Here is a 22,487-nt window from a genome sequence, read left to right as displayed (position 1 = left end):
ATTCCAAGAGGATGGGACAGGGCAAAACTTTTGTGTGTGTTTGTGTGTGAGACTACCATACTACTGCAGCCTAACAGAATGAGGCCTACTCTAATGGGAAGATGTTGGAATTCATGCACCAGACTTGACTGCCCTGTACCTGAAGCTCTTCTGCAGTCCCATGGACAGTAGTTGCTTAATTGAGCAGAACATTGTGCTATCTTTCCTTTTAAAGACCATATTCTCTCTCACACACACACCGTCATTGGAATGATTACTGTAAAAAAAGGCTCTCGGCAAGAGGCCAATGTGTAACTGCTGGAAAGTCCCAAAGGATTTCCTCCTCTAATTTTCAATCATTGGCTGTGATGAGGAGATTGCAATAAGCTGTTTCCTTAGATGCCAACTTAGAGCCTCTTACCATCTGCCAGTAAATAGTTTTGGCAACCAGCCTGTTGCTCAGTGTTTACTCACTGATGCCAAAACTAGACATCTGCTCCTTGTATGGCAAAGACTTAGTGCTGTGACGAAACTAGTTACTAAATTTCGCAAAAGTTTTCTTCTCCTGTGAAATAAGCTTCTGTTTCTTGCAAAGAAGCTAGAAAAATATATACCCCACATTCAGCCACCTGATGTGCTGGGCATCTTTCTTTCCATTAAACATTTATACATCTCTCTGCAGCCTCCCTGGTTGCTCTTGCTTCCTGATCCAAAAAAAACCCCATTGGCAGGAATTATCATATAATGTCTTCCCTGAGCTTTAATTCAAGTGCAGAAAACCAAGGAGGCTGGCTACCCAGCACCTGAAGACAGCACATTTGCTGATTTTGTTTTTGAAGGGCATATATACCTTTTACCTTAAATGAAATAAAAAATTTTGGCTCCATTTCTTTAAAAGTAAAAAAATATGTTTTTTACAAAATAGCAGTGGACAGCTGTTCCATGCAGACAGCCTCTCCAGGATCAGTCCTGGTAACCTATGTATCATTTTTACTCTTCCTCTCCCTTGCCTTTTTAAATATTGATTATCACATTAATTATTACCAACTAAGATTTATCTATTTGGGTTTAATAAAAATTGAGACCATGATACTTCAGATACCTACTTCAAATTATTTGTTTTGTCTAAGGAACTCAATATGGTATATGTGGCGCTCTCCCAGCTTATCCTCACAACAACTCTGTGATACAGTGACTGGTCCAAGATAATCCAGAGAGCTTTATGACAAAATTGGGATCGGGATCTGGGTCTCCTGAATCCTACTTCAACAATCTAACCACTACATCACACTGTCTCTTCTGAGACAAGATACCTTTTAAAACAACAAAATTTACTTCCAAGCAAACATAATTAGCTGTGGTGTGCTAGGCATCTGTTTCATGCAATACAACCTCATTTCAATATGAAGAGAACATTACAATGACTCAGAAAAGTTGTTAAAATAGCTTCATTATGGAAGTATAATATAATAAAGCCCAGATGTATGGAAGATTTCAATAGCTCTTCAAATTCAAGCCTTATTCAAATTACTAGGATTGTAAGAGAAATCAGCAGTTATAATTGATCAGCCAGCGGAAGCAGAATGAGAAAAGGGCTAATAGAATATAAAATCAGTGTGAATTTTCATGATGTAGCAAGGAGTAGGATGTGACCTTCAAGAAGAAGAAAAACCCACCACAAATATTTTAGAGTTGATCAAAATCTATGTTCCACACTAATCATGGATTTTATTTTATTATTTGCATATCTAACACTTCCCACCCCACCTCTGATCCCAACTGAACCTTCAGCCTTCATTTTGGTGGTGTGATTTAAGCAGATAGAAATTGAACTTTGATCTGGGACCCTCAAAGACCAACATATAAACATGGAACCTGTGAAGTAGTCCTCAGACTACAATGGAATAAGCTGGAGGTCCGCCATGCAAGACTGCTGTTATGAAGATGAACACAAGGACTGGGATCCAAAGTGCCACACTTGATTTTCCCTTCTGGGCAGCTGTTCCTCATACCCCCTGAAAAGTCTCTCACCAAAAAAAGGAGCATTCCCCCCCCCCCCATGTGGTGCAAATACCTGCTGCTAAAATGAAAAATTGGCTGCCTCCATTTTAGGTGTACACATGGAAGCACTTTCCATGCACAAAAGCCTCTATTGATCTCGTTTGGCTACTAAAGAAAGTGAAGCATATTGCAAATTAGAAGAACATATAAATATGATCAACAGAAGTTCTAGCACCCTTTGAGAGGTAGGGAGATTCTAGTTGGAGTGGTGAACCTTTTCTGATGTCAACATGATTTCCTTGCACAAGCACATCTAAGGGAAAGCTCATCGATTGACAACTACAACCTCAAACTCACATAGCGTTCATATCAATTCAAACATATATGAGTTGAATGCTGAGAGACTGACTGCTGCACATGTACACAAAATTCAGCTGTACAATACAAGCTACCGTATTTTTCCCCCTATAGGACGCACTTTTTCCCCTCCAAAAATGAAGGGGAAATGTGTGTGCATCCTATGGGGCGAATGCAGGCTTTCACTGAAGCCTGGAGAGTGATAGGGGTCGGTGCGCACCGACCCTCTCGCTCTCCAGGCTACAGGAAGCTATCCGCAAGCCTTGGGAGCCCGTGGGAGTTCCCACGGGGCTCCCATGCCTTGCATAAAGCTGCCTCTTTCCCGAAGCCCGGGCACGCTGAGCAGTCGCGCCCCGGGTTCGGGTAGCTCTGCGCAAGCCGTGGGAGCCCTCCCACGGCTTGCACAGAGCTGCCTCTTTCCCAAAGCCCGGGCGCGCTGAGCAGTCGCGCCTGGGCTTCGGGTAGCTCTGCGCAAGCCACAGGAGCCCTCCCACGGCTTGCCTGTTCTGGGGGATGGGGTTGGGGGAAGCTTGGGCTTCCCCCGCCCCAGCCCCATGCCTGGGGGGGGGGGAAATAATTTTTTTTTTCTTTATTTCCCCCCAAAAAAACTAGGTGCGTCCTATGTGCCGGTGCATCCTATGGGGCGAAAAATACGGTACATATGTTATTATAGTGAATGCTTTACCAATCCTGTTCAAATAACATAGGATGCATGCTTCTAATCTAAGGGTTGAATCAAACACCATAAATGACAGACTGACCACTCACAATGATGCATGCCCCACAGAGCCTTTCAATGGGAACACAAAGGGTTTCTCACTTACCTAATAGGCCTACTCTGAGTCTCTTCCCGAGCCACAGTTGCTTTTTGGCTTTCAGCAACACATATACATTGGGAGGGAGTTGTTACATGTCACATGAGGGCTGTGTGGACAGGAATGAAGATTTATAGTAGTAGAATCTGGACCGGTTCCAAACCCAGAATTTATTTGTGACCCAGGCTATTCTCAGACATTTTAAACATGCATAAGATGGCTTGGATCCATAGGCTACTTCAGTTGTGGAGGTGTGTTTGATCAAGCAGAATCTTGCTGGATGGAGGATGGAAGCTATTTTTGCCAATTCCCCCTATGGCCTCTATGCCATTTCCCATGTTGTTCTGAAGAGCCCCCAACTCTCTAAAGAAGATTTGGGGTTGGGTAAAGGGACCACAGGGGGAATCAGCAAAAATAACCTCATGCCCTTCTGTGAATGGGATGATCTTATGAACAACACGCTCATGGGATCTCTGGTCCCAGCCCAAGAAATGTGCATGTGTGTGTGTGGAGGTGGCACTGCCTCTGACATGTGCTTACTCATTGTATTATCTTAAAAAAACCTTCAGTGTGTATGTCTGTATTTGTGGTTGGCTCTTCTCAATGCATTCAAAAACAGGGCATCTGAATTCATGAAGAAGAGTCCTCTGTGCATACAGTTTTAATTGTCCACTTTACAACTGTATTTCCATCTTCTCAAATGCCAGGCTTGCACATCTTTATTAGATGCAATGTCATCATTACAATTTACTCTGCTTAGTAATACACCAGTCAAAGGATGATGGATGCAATCTGATTGCTGATCTTCGTTTGGTCCTCATTAAATTCCCCTGTGCCGGATCAAGAAATATGAAAATGTGATTCAAAAACAGTCATGGAAAGCCAAAGCAAATAAAACCTCTGGATCAAATAAGTGTATTAGTCAACAATACATTTGTTCCAAAAGTAACTGGCACCATTAAAATCAGGTAAGTGGGTGGGTTCTTGTGCAGTGAGAAAAATGCTTGAAGTCGAGCTGGATTATGTTTCCATGGAGGCAAGACTCCCACAGGAAAAATTACAGCATTTTAAAGCACTTGTAGGGAGGCTCCTGGGCAGCCAAATAAATGATACTGTGCCAGTTGCAGGCTTTATTAGGTCACTTAAATTTTTACCTGCAAAGCTCAAGGGAGAAGGTTGCCCTTTTTTGCTGTTCTTTTAACAGCCCCCCCCCCCCCAGGCAAAGCTCTGATTTATTATTGACTGGAAAGATAAGATTCCAGATCTGTAATGAATTTTTGTGTGTGTGAAATTCAAGCTTTATCTATACTAGAATAATCATCTCTTCTTGGCAACAGGTACAGTATAAACATTCCTAACATTGGTTTGTTTATCTTGGTATAAAAAGAACATACCCTTCAGCAGTTTTTCTATAGAATAACCTTGAAGGGAATGCCTCTAATAAGGATTTTCCTCTCTTGCTCCCTTGATGTTGCAGTGATACTGTAGTCAAGTTTGCAAAATGCAGCTGATACTGATAGACCATTTAGAGGACTAAAACTAACCTTTTGCTTAGATACATTTTTTTTATTTTTTTATTTTTTTGGCTTACAAGTCTAAACTGTGACTGCTCATTCCTCACTCTTGGCTTACAAAGCCATAGGGACAAGAATGTGGTCCAATAGCACGCATGGTTTTAAGGAAGCTATCATGCAGCAGCTGCTTTAAATGGCAAAAAGTAATGTCCCCTCAAGAGCTAACAGCCAGCCCTGCCACTTCTGATCTGGTGTTAATGGACAGCTGGGCTACACTGCTACTTCTGTGGCCAAGTACCAGCATTTTTTGTTTATCTGAATTGATGGGGAGATGGAAGAAGTGGTTATTTATTCTTTTCCTGGAGTCTTAATTTTGACTGGTTCCAGCTGACCCGTGACAGACCTTGGGGTCTCAGATTTCATCACTGCCCTGTGCAACGCCTAAATTTGGTGCACTCCACCACCACCCCACCTCTTGCACTTCATTCTAAATAATAGTTGTGTCACCCCCCAAGACTCTGTAAGAACATACAACAATATGTGCAATTTGTTTTTTAAATGTTTCGGATATTGTATTCGTAAATTACTGTGACAATGCCCTGGGATCTTAAGCTGAAGAGCAGGCAAATAAATCAAATTAATAACAATAATAATGAGAATCAGAGCCCTGTTGGATCAGACCAAAGGCCCATCTAGTCCAGCATCCTCTTTTCACAGGCCTTCCAGATGTCCACTGGGAAACCCACAAGCTGAACATAAGCACACCAGCACTCTCCTCACTTGTAAACCTCAGAAACTGATATTAAGAGGCATAGTGCCACCAGCACTGGAGACAGTGCATGGTCATCATGGCTAGTGGCCATTGACGACCAGATCCGCCAATAATTTGTCCAATTCTCTCTTAAAATAATCCAAATTCCATAGTTAGCTTAGCAGCCAATGAGCCATGTATAGGTCCATTCGAATTCCTTTTGCAGAGGGAGAATAGGCTGAGAAAGAAAAAATATCTCCTGGAGCTATATGAGTTGATGGGCTGTTCCAAAATGTTTAGATGTATGAACCACTCTTGAGTGTCCAAAATTTGTATTAAGACACCAGAAGCACAGGTTTCGTTGGTGTGGATTCATACCAATTTGAAGATCAGAGCAAAGTAGACACTAAAGTATGACTGTGTGCTAAAATTGTATTCATTTTCCTAGCAGTTTCTTGTCTCCTTCAAATCAGAACCTTTTTTGCCATCAGATACATGTTTTGTGGCTGTGTAGAATATGCTCTGTCTTTCCCTAGTTACACTTTCCTTGTACCGAATTCTATTTAAATATTCTCTTTCAACATGTTTAATCAAATGTGTGTTCATTAACGTAGTTAAACTGTGTTGAATGTCATTGCTGGAAATGTACTCTCTTTCCAACAGTATTTTTCAAGCAAGCCATTAGCTAGCCATAGGGATTAAGCAGCACACTTGGTATATTTCAAATGTTAAGGAATGAAGGACTTTTGAGGCATTAACATAAATGGCAAGGCCCTCTCGTTTCATTACTGCTCCTTTGAATCCATTTTCATTCATGTCATAGGCAGCATGAGGTCAACATCTACTTGTTTGTTTGTACATAAGATCTGACTTGAAACATTTTGGTTTCTAAGAAAATGTCAGCTTTGAGTAGACAAAAATAGAAAAAAATGAGGCCATGGATCTTGTGGAAATGCTTTGTCATATCCTCTGATATGTAATTTGCAGCAGGTCTTAGCATAATTTTATTCTTCTGAATTGCTCCTATAATATTTAACTCCCAAGTTTCAGAATCATATTCTCTGCTGATTGCTGATGATATTAGGCAATCACTTTCTTTATATATGACTATGAAACCATATTGCCTTAAATTAAAATATTGCAAGCTATTCTAAATATACCTCTGTGCCTGGTAACATAATTTATTATCTTTGAGGGGCAACAGCGACATGATATTGCAAGTCGAAAGACGACAAGCTACTGTGGCATCAATTATACAGAGCAAAAGGGAGGAAAGGATAGTGGGGCAATGGCCACAGATGGAAGGACCACAGGTAGATTTGAGCAGTCAGTTGAAGATGTGAAAGTGACAGCAAGAGTTCTAAGCTAGAGACTCAACAAAGCTAATAAATTACATGGGTGTCTACAAATAACCTATGACTTCCATGGCACATTCAAAAGGTCTCTGGACCAGATTCAACCAAGCAGTTCTGCTAGTGAAAACCAGATGTGCTATTTCAGATGTGACAGTCATTTTGTATTATGCCACACGCACCTTGGCTGCCATGTTGTGACTGGCACCCATGGCACTTCCTCAAAACCCTAAATATGTCCCAAACGTTGGGAAAAATCTGAACTATAGGAACGTGGAAAGCTGTGTAGAGACAATAATTGTACCATCCCTCCTCGTTCCCCACATTTTTCCTTCTTCCCTTTCCTTCTGTTCTTGGTCTTAGTGGTTTGCAGCACAGCTTCATTGCTGGGTCAGACTAAGAAAAGAACAAAACTGTAGCATACCTGTTTGGTATTAGTGTTGCATTAAAAGGTAACGGTAAAAGACCCCTGACAGTTAAGTCCAGTCACAGACAACTCTGGGGTTGTGGCGCTCATCTCGCTTTACAGGCCAAGGGAGCCGGTGTTTGTCCGCAGACAGTTTTTCCGGTTCATGTGGCCAGCATGACTAAGCCGCTTCTGGTGAAACCAGAGCAGCGCACGGAAACACCATTTACCTTCCTGCCAGGGTGGTACCTATTTATCTACTTGCACTTTTTGGTGTGCTTTTGAACTGCTAGGTTGGCAGGAGCTGGGACCAAGCAACGGGAGCTCACCCCATCGTGGGGATTCGAAACCGCTGACCTTCTGATCGGCAAGCCCAAGAGGCTCAGGGGTTTAGACCACAGCGCCACCCGCATCCCCGTTGCATTAGCATCCAAATTTACAAAGACTTTTGTGGCATGTTAAAGACTAACCAATTTACTATCGCCAAAGCTTTCATCGACTACACTCAACTTTATAAGATGCATGAAATTTTATCCTGGGTCGCAGAAACATATACACATGGCTGGGGAAGGGGGACCAAAAAAAGTTAAAGGGAAATGGAAGGTAGAAAAGTACAAATAGTGATAATTACATAAACAGTGGTAATTCACAAAACCAATTTTTATGACACAGACATCTTTGCATTGGTAGGCCAATTCACACATATAATGTGCTAAAAGAATCTTCGCCTTGGTTTATTCCACAAGCGATAGCATTGAAACTCTTAATATATTGCAGTTCAGCTGTTTCATAATCAGTTTAAATGGAGGTTTTTAAGGTGAGCTTGCCTCACCAACATTGGTTCCCAGAACTATTGTGTAATTATTACAGAGTCCTCTGTAAAATACTGAGTAACTTTCTGTATGATGTTTGAAACAATTACAGTATTGTAACAATATTTGCCTTAGTCAAGGTCTTGGTTTACCTACATATGGACTACAAAAGATTCTCATTTCATAAGAGTTGCATTGTTTGCTTCAAGTGTCCCCACACCAATTGGTTCAGAACCAACTGTACTTTTGATCATTCCAAGCTACCCTTTATTTGCTTAACTTGGGATGGCAGCTGAAAATAAGAATATCCTAACCTATTAATTAATGCAAGACCGATTTACCCTTCCAGAGGAAAATTGAAAATTAAATCAATTTAATTACCAATCTTCCTGTGTAATGACCATGAAAATCTACTGTAATATTTCTAGTGATGACTGCTTGAGTTAGTCCTGCTTCCTCAGCTAATCTTCATTGCACCAGATATTGAGGCATCTAAACTAGTAATGTTATAGGTAGTTATTGGGTCTGAGAGTTTCCCACAGATTTTTTTAATTTTAATTTTTAGATAGGATGCTGAAGATCGTCATGCTAACTGGTTCTGCAGTATTCCTGGACTACCTGCAGAAGAGAATGATTTAACTTGCATGTAAACCAGTTTAAGTCTACTTTGAAGTTTCTGTTTTTGCCTACATTAAAGTTTTCTGTCTCATGTACTTAGCTATAGCTTTTCAGGACGCTGACATTTCCCCCTGACAGCCTGAGAGAAAGCTGCTCTTCACTGAGGGAATTGACAGCATGGAATACATTATTGAACTTGCTGTCATATACTGACTAAAAAATGAAAATTGTTTTGGGAAATGGTTGGTTTAAAAGGAGTGGGCTTTGATATTTGCTTTCTTTAAGATAATCAATTATAAAGGCATCAGCTTGTCTTATTTATAAATTAACACATTTATCTAAATATTAACATTGTGGCTATTTGTTTCCAATTAACTAGAAGCAAAACTTCCAAAGTGATGGCCAAATACTCTACTAGCAGAATAAAGAGAGAAAACGCTAAGTTTTATATTCATGAGCCCTGGCCTCTGCCCTCTACCCCTGTGGCCCAGATGTGAGGAGATCAGCATCTTTGACAGTTCAGTTTTTAACTAAGTGTGGTTTATTGGTTCATCTAAACCTAAAACTTCATAAACGATGGTTTAAAGTTGGCTTGTGTAAGCCTGAGTTCATTCTGAGCTTTGATCTGTCTGATCTGCAACTGTTGGCTCCTTGTGTACACTCTTCCTTTGTGATTTCCCTTTTCTTCCATGCCCAGTAGTTCCTCAAGCTTTTTGAAATCAGCCTTCTTAAAGTACAGAATGCATGTCCGGCTACACTCAGCTTTCCCTTGTCTCTGTATCATGAAATCCAGGGGACATGATCACTTCCTCCCACATTCCAAGTACTTCCACTATGTCAATCAGTTTGTTCCTGTTGGTGAGAACCAGATCCAATACAGATAATCTCCTTGTTGCTTTTTCCACCTTCTGGGAAATGAAATTGTCAGCGAGGCAATTGAGGAACTTGTTGGACCTTACATTTTTGGCAGAGCTTGATTTCCAACAGATATCAGGGATAACTGAAGTCTCATGTGACTATTATGACCATTTTTGAGTGTTTGGTATTCTGCTCAAGGAAGGCATCTTCCAAGTCTTCAGTCTGGCCTGGAGGTCTATAGCAGTAAAGTCATTGTTGTTTTCCTCCCCATTCATTTTTACCCGTATACTCTCAATCTGCCTTCCATGTTCCAGGTCATGAATCCCTTCACAAATGTACATATTATTTACATATAATGCTGCTCCCTTCCTGTTTGTTCTACTCCTTTGGAATAAGTTGCACCCCTCTATTTCTATATTCCAGTCATAAGTCTCATCCCACCAGGTTTCAGTAATGCCTATTAGGTCAAATTCATCTTGTGTGTTTCCCATACTCTGTACTTTGACTTAAGCTTTTTATCTGTATCATAGTTGCTCTGTGAATGCTGTGAAATATTTAATAAAAATTATACACAGCTTGATTTTATTTTTTAATCCCCTCTGAGTGGTTTACAAAAAGAGTTCCTGGTCACAAGGACAATTCTAAGTGAAACTTCCCCTTCTCAAATTTCCCTGTGCATTTGCTCTGAACATCTGAAGAGGATGTGTGATCAGGAATCCAGCTTCAGTACTACCAGTTTATCGTCCTGAACTCCTCATAGAGATAGTCATCAGTTGCTTTCTCATTTGGTGGTGTTTGCAGTTAGGTGAGGATCTCACAACTTCTGGTTTCTCAGTATCTCCCACCATCAACTGACTGGCTTTGGGTTTCTCTTTGTTTCTCCATACCAGTGAATTCCACTCTTCAAGATAAAATCTGTTGTGCTGGACATAGTTGACAGGCATGTTCGTTGGGACATAGGAAGTTTTCCTATTTTTCTCCTTGTTCTGCTGCTCAGCCAGCAACCTCACTTTGGCCTTCTCAGTGAAGATGATGTTTTTGATCTTGGCATCAATTCTGAGGTCCACCTATGATATGCCGCTCAGCATCTGATTGGACAGCATCTCTTCTGTCTTCTTGGCCAAAGAAACCCGGATGCTCTCAGGTAGCTTGTACAGACTGTGCTCTGCATTCTTCTGTTTTACTTCCTGTTCCTCATTTTCCACAATCCCCTTCCTTTTTTCAGCTTTATTTCAATTGAGTTCATCATATCAGCATACAGTGGTACCTCTGGTTACATATGCTTCGGGTTACATATGCTTCAGGTTACAGACTCTGCTAACCCAGAAATCATACCTCGGGTTAAGAACTTTGCTTCAGGATGAGAACAGAAATTGTGCGGCAGTGGCGCGGCAGCAGCGGGAGGCCCCATTAGCTAAAGTGGTTCTTCAGGTTAAGAACAGTTTCAGGTTAAGAACAGACCTCCGGAACGAATTAAGTACATAACCAGAGGTACCATTGTATTCACCTCTCATGTTGGTCTCTACAGAAAAAGGACTTACAAAGTTACAGTCCTCCTCTTCACTGATCTTGCGATTCTTTCAATTTCTTCGTGTCCACCATTGCACCAGTCTTCATCTTAAAAGGGCATCTGCCAGGGTCATTTCTTCTTGTAGCTTCTTCCCCACAAGCCGAGTGGCAGAACTCACTCCATTGGGCCTCTTGTAATTTTTGCCAGACCTCCTTGATGACCTGCTCATCCTCATCTTCCTCCTCAAAGTCCCTCTGATGGAAAGCTTTCCCTCCTATGCTGGCTGTTTGCAGTAATAAACATTGATTGATTGATTGATTGATTGATTGATTGATTGATTGCTTTCCCTGCTAGCATGTTCCTAGCTGCATTGGTGACAAATCTTCTTCTTTACCACTTGTGGGAAGAAATATATTATAGAAGGGTAACAGGCAATATAAAAGTATTATGACTAAGAAGCTTTAAGTGTGTAAGGTACTGTGAATGTCCCAAATTTGGCCATATGTCATACACAGATGAGTTTTGTAAACTCATACTCCATTCACACACTTCTAGGCCATTTTCAAACATCAACAGTGACTATCAACATCTCTCTACATTTGAACATTCACAGCGTTTATCAATGATTGTCAACATTAATACATGAGTGAGCACTATACTGCAGGTGGCATTTCTTCTGAATAACAGCCTCTCTCTCTTTATAGACTTTTATATATTACGCTCTCACAAGTTGTAAAAGTTACACAACCAACATCACATATAAGACAGAGGGACAGTGAGTTTTAAGGAAGGAAGAATTGTCAGAGCACTCTCCCAAACCAAGCACAACAGAAAGAAGATCTTAGCACTGCAGTGAACTCTATGGTAAAATGTGGAATGAGACTTTAATGACTGTTGCCTCTTCAGCTTCTGACTCCTCCTCCTCCCAGTCTGTTCCCTCCTCTCCCTCTGACCACTCATCATCATCCCAACACCAATCCCCTGGCTCTGAGCCCTCTTCCCCTGGGGGTTCTCCAGCTGGTGTCTCCCACCATTCCTCTGCATTCAGCCAGTCTATGGCACAGGGCTTCCCCTCACATGATTTGAAGGGTGGGGTTCAGGAGAACCCCCAGAACAGCACACAGCATAAGAAGAGGGGAGTCATTCTGTCTGGCAAGCTGAAATGTTTGCACAAATGGAACATCTGTAATAGTGCAATGATGAATTCCACCCCTTGTTTACAGTCACCCCCCAAATCCCCCGTAAGGGTAACATTCATCTAGGAGAAACATTCCAAAATTATCATCTAGGAATATGCCAACAGACTAGCAGATATGTCTCTGTCATTATAAAGAAGCATCTTAAGCACCACCCTGGGCCAGAATTCTCAGCTACTACTGATGTAGAACTTTGGGTGCTGGAGGTACCAGAATCATTGAATCACAGAGGGTCATCTGGTCCAACCTTCTGCAGTGCATGAATACTGCAGTACTAATGGGGATATTTACACTAATATCCAAACATTACTGATGAAGAGGCATTGAAACAAAGATATAAATCACAGTGAGCCTAACATGTTTCAAATAGGAGTTGTGTGGAAAACATGGTGAGGGATCATGCAGTCACTATCCCAGCAACAGAAATACCCAATTCATAATAACACACTGGATTTGAATATTAGATCTGAATCACACACATATTTCACAGCACAATGGTTGTAGAATACAGCAATTAAGAAACTTCTCCTTGTAGCAATGGAAGCAGCTCATAGCAAGGTTCCAACCATTTTAACTATGTGCTCACAAACCACCAAAAAGGGGACACCAAGAGCAGTAAGTAGCTCTGGAGAGAGCAAAAAGACTTTCTGCAAGTTGCCACCATACTGTTGAGTGTATGCATGAATCCAGCCATAGAGATATGGTGGAGTATCATTCTTAGCACTCAGCTTACTGAGCCAAAAGTATATTCTGTACTACTATAGATAATATATTTGGTGATACAGACCTTCGACATTACTTGTGCTATATAACTGTCAACGAGTAGTTCAGTACAAGTTTTGCATGCGAAAGGACCCAGGTTCACCAGGTGGAGCTGGGACAGTCTGCTCCCTAAAACCCAGGAGAGCCTCTATCAGTCAATGCAGACAATAGAGCTAGATGGAACAATGATCCGACTTAGTATAAGACAACTTCCTCCTTTGCACCTAGCTAAGAATATTTGTTTGCATCTATGGAAACAGATACTGAGGCTTATCAAATGGCTTTAAAAGTCTGTTCCTTAGTGGAAGTAATTGACATTAATGAGATGTGTAGAACATATACCATTTAGTAATTGTCTTCATGTTTTTGTATACATTCCACTACACAGACTAAAGCACTACAGGCAATGGATTTAAGAAAGGTTGCTCAGTTCTTGGGGGGTTGAAGTTATTTGGCCACAGGCATCTTTTATATCACCGCTCAAGGCATGATGCTCTGTATTCCAGTCAAACAGTATTTGCATTGCCTTTTATTACCTATTTACTGCTATCTGGAACTATTCCTCAATACAATATCCAGTTAAAGCCAACATTATTTACAATCTGCTACCAACCAAACATTGTCTGAAAGTCTCAGTGCCAATGCTGGAATTCTGATGTGTCAAATTTGTAAGAAAATTTAAATAAAGCCATCATTAGCATGATTTTATAGAATTATAAACCTATTTACTATTTATACATTTATAAAACTATTTCTATTTTAAGGCTAGTGATTTTGTAAAGTTTTCCAAAGGGCCATTTGGAGACAACTTTGCTTTTCACACAGCATGATTCACAAGTCAATTATATTTAACTGGGCTACTGTTGTGAAATGAAATGCCACGGGCTATTTTTGTAAAATATGATTTGAACAAAAAAAAAAAAAAAAATCAGCAAAATGATTTCATAGCAACATAGCAACAGTTAACACAAACCTCTCTGAATTCATAACCAAAGGCTGATAACACCTCTATTAAGAACAATTTATGATGAAATGTTTTCTCAAAACATTTCTCTCTAGTGAATGACAGAAATTGCTAGGAATCATTGAACATTTCCCCTAAAACAAAAACAATTGAACATTATTCTGAAGCTCAACTTTAAGAAATTACGTTTTTATTCAAATTCATGAGAGACTTGTTTTCCATAAGGAAACTAATTCAGGTCTGACTTTCAGTACCTTAAGATAGTTCCAGCACCTAAATTGCTGCAGAGGCGTTTAACTATCCTGCAAGTCACTTTATCCTGCAAAGAAATCTGGAAACTGTAGCTCTGTGGGGGTCTTCCTAACTACTCTCAACACCGTTAACAAACTACAATTCCCAGGATTCTTTGGGGGAAGCCATGACTTTTAAAGTGGCATAAGAGTGCTTTAAATATACGGTGTGGATGTGACCTCAGAAAATGATGGCTCAGTGAGCAATGAGAGTATTTACTGGTTAAGGATAATGAATACTGACTTCACAAAGAAGCCAAAACCAGATGCGCAAACCTTCATAGGAATCCAAACTCTTCATCCTTGGAACATGTGTAATTAGTGCAGTAAATAATGTGACGATGCAGACAGACTATTAGTAAAAGATGGCACAAGGTATCCTACCTTCTAACAACAGAATGGTGGATCTGTTCCTTTGCTACAAAAATATATGAGCCCAGCCAACCAATCCGTATCTGCAAGGTGGCATTTGAATGTCCTTGATATAAATTCACTTCTAGACATAAGAGCACAGGATAAAAAGCTTGGGCTACACAATAACAGCTTTTCTCCAATCTTTTCAAAGAAGTTTGGCTGTGATGAGACAGTTGGAAACACCGATAAAATTTAGGAAGGGAGTAAGCATGTGAAAGGATGCTTAGCAATGTGAAACACTAGCTGACAACCACCCATGGTTTTTGGAACATCAAGGTTATAGCATGATCTCTCACTGACTATCAGCACATTACTGTGCACATTCAACATTGCCCACTTTCTCAAGCGAATCTAAGTCACAGATCTTAGAAACGGAAAATTGCAGAAGCTAGATAACATGGCACTGCAAAGCCAGACACAATCAGTATGCTGGTTGCTACACAACAGATATTTCTGAGATGATACTCAGTAGATTACATTGTTTACAGACATTAACTGACAAACAGCATAGGCATACATTCTATGCAAGTCCATATCTCCCAGGGCTAATGAGGGATGCAAGACAGAAGCCGAGACAGTCCTGGTATGTCTGCTAGTGTTTGAGGTCAGGTGTGACTGACACTGTAGCCAGAAAGTTCCTTATTTTGGAGCTAACCTATAGTTTCTGGTTGACTGCTTGCTCTTTGCTCTTGCTGTAATGCAATGGCTGCCTTTGGATATGGTGATAACACTATGGTTTAGTATAATGAGAACAAGCCCAGCCTTGGACTTGTGCACTCCCCTCCTCCCCTCCCTTCCTCTGGCATGGCTACAAAGAGAAGATTGGGAGCATCCACTTCTGTTTTAGGTTGATTTCAGTTTAATATGCCATCTGAACTCTAAACTGCAATTAGCCTTCACTATGGTGGCGCTGTGGGGTAAACCACAGAGCCTAGGACTTGCCGATCAGAAGGTCGTTGGTTTGAATCCCCGCGACGGGGTGAGTTCCTGTTGCTCGGTCCCTGCTCCTGCCAACCTAGCAGTTCAAAAGCACGTCAAAGTGCAAGTAGATAAATAGGTACCGCTCTGTTGGGAAGGTAAACAGCGTTTCCGTGTGCTGCTCTGGTTCTCCAGAAGCGGCTTAGTCATGCTGGCCACATGACCCGGAAGCTGTACTCTGGCTCCTTCGGCCAATAAAGCAAGATGAGCGCTGCAACCCCAGAGCCGGCCACGACTGGACCTAGTGGTCAGGCATCCCTTTACTTTACCTTTATGGTAAGTAAAAACAAGCAAGCTATGGTGCGAAGTTGCCTTGTCTCCACTTACCATAGTTAAGATTAACTGCGTTTAGCCCCAGTTCAGCTGTGGCAAGCTGCAGTTAACAAAAAAACAGAAGCTAAAATTTCCAATCTCCTCCTTATGGCTCCATGAGAGGAGGTGGAATGCATGAGCTCTGGGGAGGTTAAGTGTGTTCTGGTTGTGTCGGAACCAGCCCAACAGCCTTTGCAAATCCTGTGCTTCCCATGTTTCTCTACCCTTGAGCTCACGAAAATTGAAAGAAGAAACCATAGCATTTTTCTAAATACTGATATTTCCCACCCAAGTTTGGTTGTGTTGCTCTTTACAGAGATAAGTACTTGTAGCATACCTCTGAAGTACGTATAGAATTCCTTCTTCATTGTGCTAGTTCCAGAAACCTATGCAGCACCCATCTCCCTACAAAAGACTGCCTTCCAGAGTAGTAGGCTATAAATTTTCTGGGTGTGTCTGTCCTAAATCTTGTTTCAAAGGAGGGGGTTGCTAAGGTGGTCTACAGTGCAAAATTGAAATGTGTCATTACCCTCAATGGAAGCCACAATTTGCCCCCTGGGCGCTGACAATTGACGCTATTGCATTTCCTACTACCCTGAGCTGGAACTACCCTTCCTAACTGAGCGACAAGATATAAAACAAGGGGAAGAGCCTGCAAACTTCTCACCTTCAAAACTAATGAAGATGCAGCAGAATTGCTCTTTACCTCCCACTACCTTGTTGCTACTATTTGGGGGTTTGGGCTTATTTATAAAATATATGCATTATAGGTATGGGGTTTTTTTTTTTGCTGACCCCCACTTTCCTGTCGTTTGCATGTGTTAACAGAAGGGCTGCTTTGGAAATCCCTATGCCACCCTGTGTAGGTCTGTTTCCTTGCTGTTGCGTTTCTGTGTGTATTCTTTTTCTTTGCTGAACTACTGCATCTGTAAAGGGCAAGGCTTTTCAGATGCTTCCTTGATTTGTAGCTCTACTTTCCCCAGCCTTCCACCCTCATCCTGGTAGGTTTATCCTCTATATTTAAACTGATGAAGTTCTATCTGTACAAATGATGCTTGCAACACATCTGGGAAAACCAAGAACAATGTGAACCACTGGCATAAGGGAGGGCTGAACATGCCATCTCTCTTTGCAGGAAGAAGGGTCATAATTCCATAATCACTTGCTGTATATTTTTCTGCTCATGCAAACATTTCAGACTGCAGCAGTCACAATTCACATCACCAAATGGTAAGTTTCCTAAAATGTTTATTGGGATTTCAAAAGTGAAATCTTTCTCCAACCATGGCCAATGAGATGCCCCTGGGAAGGTAATAAGTAGGACAAAATTGACAATATCTATCCTCTCTGCTTCATGCCCAATGAAATTAGCGATGTACCGTCTCTAAATATGGGAAATTGGGCTTCAAGTTTTCACTACATTCAAACCAGATTCCATCACAGTTCATTGCCTTACTGTGGCAATTCTATAGGATTGCCAAACATTTATCTTAAACATGCTTCCCATCACATAATCCTGTGTTGTTGTAACTCGAAAACAACAGAATTTTACCCCAGTTCTAGTCACTATTTACACATGCCACATGCTCTTATTTCTCTCGACCATGTCCCTCCTTCTTTCCTGTGCAAGACCCATATGTTTAACAGCAACATAATGAACAGAAAATGAGCAGGCGATGTTTTTCAAAGCAGTGCATCCGCATGCTGGAAAAAGCTTTGCCTGCCGAACTTTTGCTTGTTGTTATAGACATGGAAACCAGGTCGGCAGGGGGTGGGGACAGATGCCAGCTTCTCACACACATACACCTTTCTTCCATGCTAAATGTATTTACAGCCTATCTGTAATTCATACGCTGGGCAAAAGTGAAGAATGTAAAGTCCTTCAATTACAATATAGCCCTGCAAGGATTATATATTTGGCACCAAAGATTACACACCTAACATGATTAATACAACCTATATTTCCTATTGGAAATACTATTTTGTCATATTTCACATTAATTTTGACTACATTTGCTTTGACTTTGTTTCCTGAATAAATCCTCTTATAAGATAATTGTGCCGCATTGCTTTGTTTTTGTTTTTATTGTGCTACATGCATGCTCTCTGATCCGTGTAACTATATCATATTTTGAAGAGGCACAGAAAAGACTGTGTGTTAAATTAAAAAGGCCAAAAGCAATAAGAGTTTGACAGATATACGATCCTAAACCCAACAGTCCAGAAGCAACCCATAATTCTCCAGCCCCTGCACCATAGCAAGCAATACCTTATTTGCACAGCTTCTGCCATTTGGTCATGAACATTCTGGAATTTCCCAATAGTTTCCTTAAAATCGCAGTGGTCAAAAGCAGACGTGAGCACAGAGACCTGATTGCCGCCCTGACTGTAAGCATACTAACCATAATCTAGCAAATACAGCCCTGCATATACATGGTCAGCAGTGGCGTGCTTAGGGTGTTGCATCTGAAACCAAGGGAGTGTGAGATAGCTCTTATACCGAAATAAATTTCACTAAAATAAATCAGAATTCTTCAACATACATTCAAGATTTAAGTCTAAGAGAGGCATGTAAACAATAACTGATCAGTGCACAGGACTTAGCTCCAGAACTTGTTTTGAGAAAATATGTTGTTCCTTTTAAAAAAATCCAAACTTCATAGTAAGGCAATAGTTTAATTAGGCCGAACAAAATGCCATAAATAGCGAACAGATTTCTGAGCTTTTGGAAACCCTTCATCATTCTAGATGTTAAGCAAAGCAGTAGGTGAGAGGAACTGGGAGGGGAACCTGGCTTGCTGTTAAAGTCTGCATTAGTCTCAGTTTTAGTGTAGGAAGAGATTGCAGACTTAACAGAATAAGCTCTCCTAGATTCGGATTTTAGGTTAAACCTAGGGTTGCAGAGACGAAGTAACATATGACTGAGTCCTTGTTTTTTCTGTATGTCACCAGCTTTAAGCAAACCACCCACAATTCTTCAGTGTAACAGTTTAAAGACTCAGCTGCGAACCAGTTTCAAGCTAGTCTTTGCCATAAATTCCTTTAGTTGCCTTAAGAAGCTGTTACTTCTCAGCCTCAATGCCCCACCTGCAATAGGATAATATTATTGACCTACATTGCAGGGTTACTTGTAAGTATTACTGACACAAAGCACTTTGAACACTCTGAAGTGCTATATAAATTATTGCTATTATGGTTTCCAATGTCAGAGCCCCAAACTTTCACAATTAAGAGACCGCCTTGATACTCAGAAGCTCACATATTTGGGATGAGAGATAAGGACTTTCAGGGCAAAGGAACGGCAGACTTGATCTTGATCAGATCCAGGAAGGCACTGTTGATGTCCTTGAGCAAACGGACTCAGAGGCACGTAACACAGATGACCCATTAAGGTATAACTAAACTGTTTCATGTGACTGTTGAGCGACAATCTTTCATTCTAATTTAAAACATCTATAGTGGACTGCAGGTACTTTTAGTTTTTGCAGCCTTTTAAAAAAAATTTTTAAAAGAAAGACAGACTATGATGCAACGTATCCTAAGCTAGCCTAGGACAGAAGAAGTGCTATCCACCAGGCCAGCTTGAATCCTGGAATTTTTATTTCATAAACTAAGCCATGCTAGTGAATTGCCCAAGGTAATCAGCAAGTTTATGTGGATCAAATATTCCGCAATTCCTTTCCTGTGTAAACAGGTTTTGTTGGCACTATAACAGCCCAGGTAGCACCACATCTGAATCCTTAATAAGTGTAACCAAGTCCTAGCTAGACACTTGCGTGTCTACAAAAAGAAAAAACCTCCTGAATTCTAAAACGTACCATTCTAATGCAAGCTAGGAAGCTTTGGGAAAAGAGAATTTAAGTACCACTGTACTGGCCACTAAAATGCAACCACTTCTAAGGCAGAAGGCAGATGCTTTAAAATGATTCACAAAAATTTAGGAGTGCAACGCTGGAGGAAAGGAATCAGATTTTCTTTCTTGACTTCATTTACATGGATTTTGCTTTGGAAAATGGACTTGGTCATATAAAAGCAAGGGACTAAATTGCAAGTGTTTCACATTTTCTGAATGGCATACTCTGGGAAATTTTATTATTTTTTACAGTTCCATCTCTTTATAAGAACACTGAACTCTACCTTCTGTCACTTTGTAATACATGCGATCACATCTGCCAGCCCAAAACTAAGGTTACACCGCATGTGAGAAACTATTTTTGAAAGCACACAACTGCTCAAGGAATCCTCCCTACAAATAAATTTGTTTTAAGACCGAGGGTTTGTGTTGGTACAGTCTAGCAGACAACACAATAACTCAGCAGCAAAAGTGCTTTCATATTGCACGCATGCCTTAGTATACTGCTCATGTACCAAAGTGTGTAATTAATCTTTAGTATTTATGGCCACAATCAAAGTAGTATGCAAGAAATAAATAACACTCCTCCCTAGGGAATGTAGAATTCAGGGGAAGGTTTAGCAGCTGATACTTCTGTCTGTATGGGAAGTTGTCTAGAAAAGTGAAGAAACCTGCATTTTGTGCTTTATGATGAGCACGACGGGGGGTGGGAAGCGAATAGTACCATCAAATAAAAACAGTAACCCTATGCACTATTCTGAGATGGCAAGAAGCCTCCTTAAAAAAAATCATTGTATGTTTACACCATATCCTAAGTCATAAACACTAAATTCAGTGAAAGATAGAAAGAGTTTCTATCCCCCTGAGGAAGGAACAAAGGTTGCAGTCTCATCAGAAGTCTCCTCATGTAGGAAAAGATGGGATACCTTATTTGTCTAGGAGGAGGAGAAAGCTTTTCACCTTGCTGTTCAGTGAGGATATGAAGCAAAAGCGCCTTAGACAGCCATTTGGGTGTCATGTCAAAGACATGCCTGGAAGGTGCAAAGCTAATGCTATTGCGGGGAAAAACATCTATTGCTCAAAATATACATTTAGGGGCTTCATTGTGTGGATATGCAGTTGTCCCATAACATAAGCAGCAGAAGATCTAACGGAATAAAATTAGTCTTCCCTGTAATTACATCTTCCATCATGAGGTTTTCAGAAGGAAGGAAGTGTCAATGACACTTTGACACAACTAGCATTTTTCAGGAGCTGCAAAAGACACCTTTTCTCATATTCCCCATGCTCTGCGCCCCTGCCCAACTGACAACAGCATGGGCTTATTACAGATAGCCAGCTTACCCATTTTGGAAATTCACCTTTTTAAAAAAGTTGCACTGGAAACTGCGGAGACTCTGTTGCTGGCACAGTTTTTTGCAAGGAAGCAGAGAAATGGTGAAAGGGCGGCAGGAACTAAATATATTTTGAAGGGCTGCTCCTCAAGCAACTCTTACCTGCATCAACATACAGAATTATCCAATGAAAGGATGTCCCACACCTCAGACCAGTTAACGTGTGAATCAGAATCACTTCAAAATCAGAAAAGATCACCCCCTGAAACCTTATGGAAGAATGTTGTGAAAGCTCTTTATGGAGCATTTATGAGAGGGGCAAGTTATTATTTCACTGGTTGACACCCCTGGCCAGAGGAAGTGCTACGTCCATTTAAACTAAACCTCTGTTTGAAGCACAGAAAAATATTTCAGGTTTACCTCTGAAGCACATTCATTCATGCAAGCACATCCCGCATGTCTGTATATTTGCTATAAAGGGGAGGAAGGATTGCAGAGGTCTCAGAGACCCCTCATCGGGGTTTGCTTGCAATTTTGATCCTCTATTCCCCGCAAAGCTTCTTTTAATTGTCACTGAGGAGTAACCTAGAGAGAAGTTTCAGAGGTCAGGTATCTGGCATGCAGCATTAAGAAACCCAATCACAAAGTTAACAAGGATGCTTCAGACACAGGGAATCACCAGAGCAAACAACTCCCTTTCGGTACCAAAGTCGGACAGAGATGGCTAATAAGCCGATTTAAAGGGAGATGGCACTGAGAACGTCCAATGCTTGTCTGGTACAGCCTGTACGTATCCTTGCATTATTTCCCGTTCTTCCAAACATTCGTTCCTGGGTAACCAAGCAGAAGCAGAGAGAGGGAGGAATACAGAGAGGGGAAATGTTATTTTGTAATGCAATACAAGCAGGCACAGTCAAGGAGACAAAGAAAAAGAACCCGGTTCCTGACCTAGAAAAAACACACCAGATACTTACAGTTCGTAGGAACTGTATTTCATCTTCCCCTCCTTCGCCCCCTTCAGCCATGGCTCTGGAGGAAGCAGCTCGGCTCAGCCTCTGACTGCCTACACTGGTAGCAGCTCGCCGGGCTCAGCACAGCTCCTTTTCCCTATCTGTATTAGCATATAGCTAATCCATAGCCATATAGGGAGCCCAGCTAACTCCACTGCACTGCAGACTGTCAGTCAACCCCCTCACTGCCAGAACCAACGGAGCCGTCTTCCCAATTCCACAGCAAGCTAACCGCCCCCCCCTCTTTCTAGACTATCCCCCCCCCCTCTCCAGGGAGAAACCTATTGTGAAAGCAATGCGGGAAGCACTGCATGCATCATTAAGGGTCTCCCCCACCCCCTTGAAATTATCTCTCAACAGCACTGTACAGTAATAGGGAAATTAATGAAAGCAACACGCTC

General features: G+C 41.2%; 1 protein-coding gene and 1 pseudogene across 2 annotated transcripts in view; both read right to left on the bottom strand.

Annotated features, from left to right (window-relative positions):
• The window catches only part of RYR3 (ryanodine receptor 3), a 262,055-nt gene extending 239,780 nt beyond the window's left edge, over positions 1-22,275 (bottom strand). The window contains exon 1 of the mRNA XM_081857249.1: positions 22,051-22,275. Within this exon, the coding sequence (XP_081713375.1) occupies positions 22,051-22,101 (51 nt within the window). The 5' untranslated portion in view covers positions 22,102-22,275. The remainder of the gene's footprint in view (positions 1-22,050) is intronic.
• Positions 10,193-11,202, bottom strand: LOC309351667 (splicing factor C9orf78 pseudogene; annotated as a pseudogene). Its single transcript has 2 exons — positions 10,971-11,202; positions 10,193-10,732 (listed from the first exon to the last, which is right to left on the bottom strand). The product of its transcript is annotated as a splicing factor C9orf78 pseudogene (transcript).
• Positions 22,276-22,487: the final 212 nt, after the last annotated feature.

This window comes from Podarcis erhardii (genome assembly GCF_964252035.2).
Source record: "Podarcis erhardii genome assembly, chromosome: 1".
NCBI lineage: Eukaryota > Metazoa > Chordata > Lepidosauria > Squamata > Lacertidae > Podarcis > Podarcis erhardii.
Note: the sequence above shows the minus strand (reverse complement) of the source record. Positions and strands in the feature narration are given on the sequence as shown.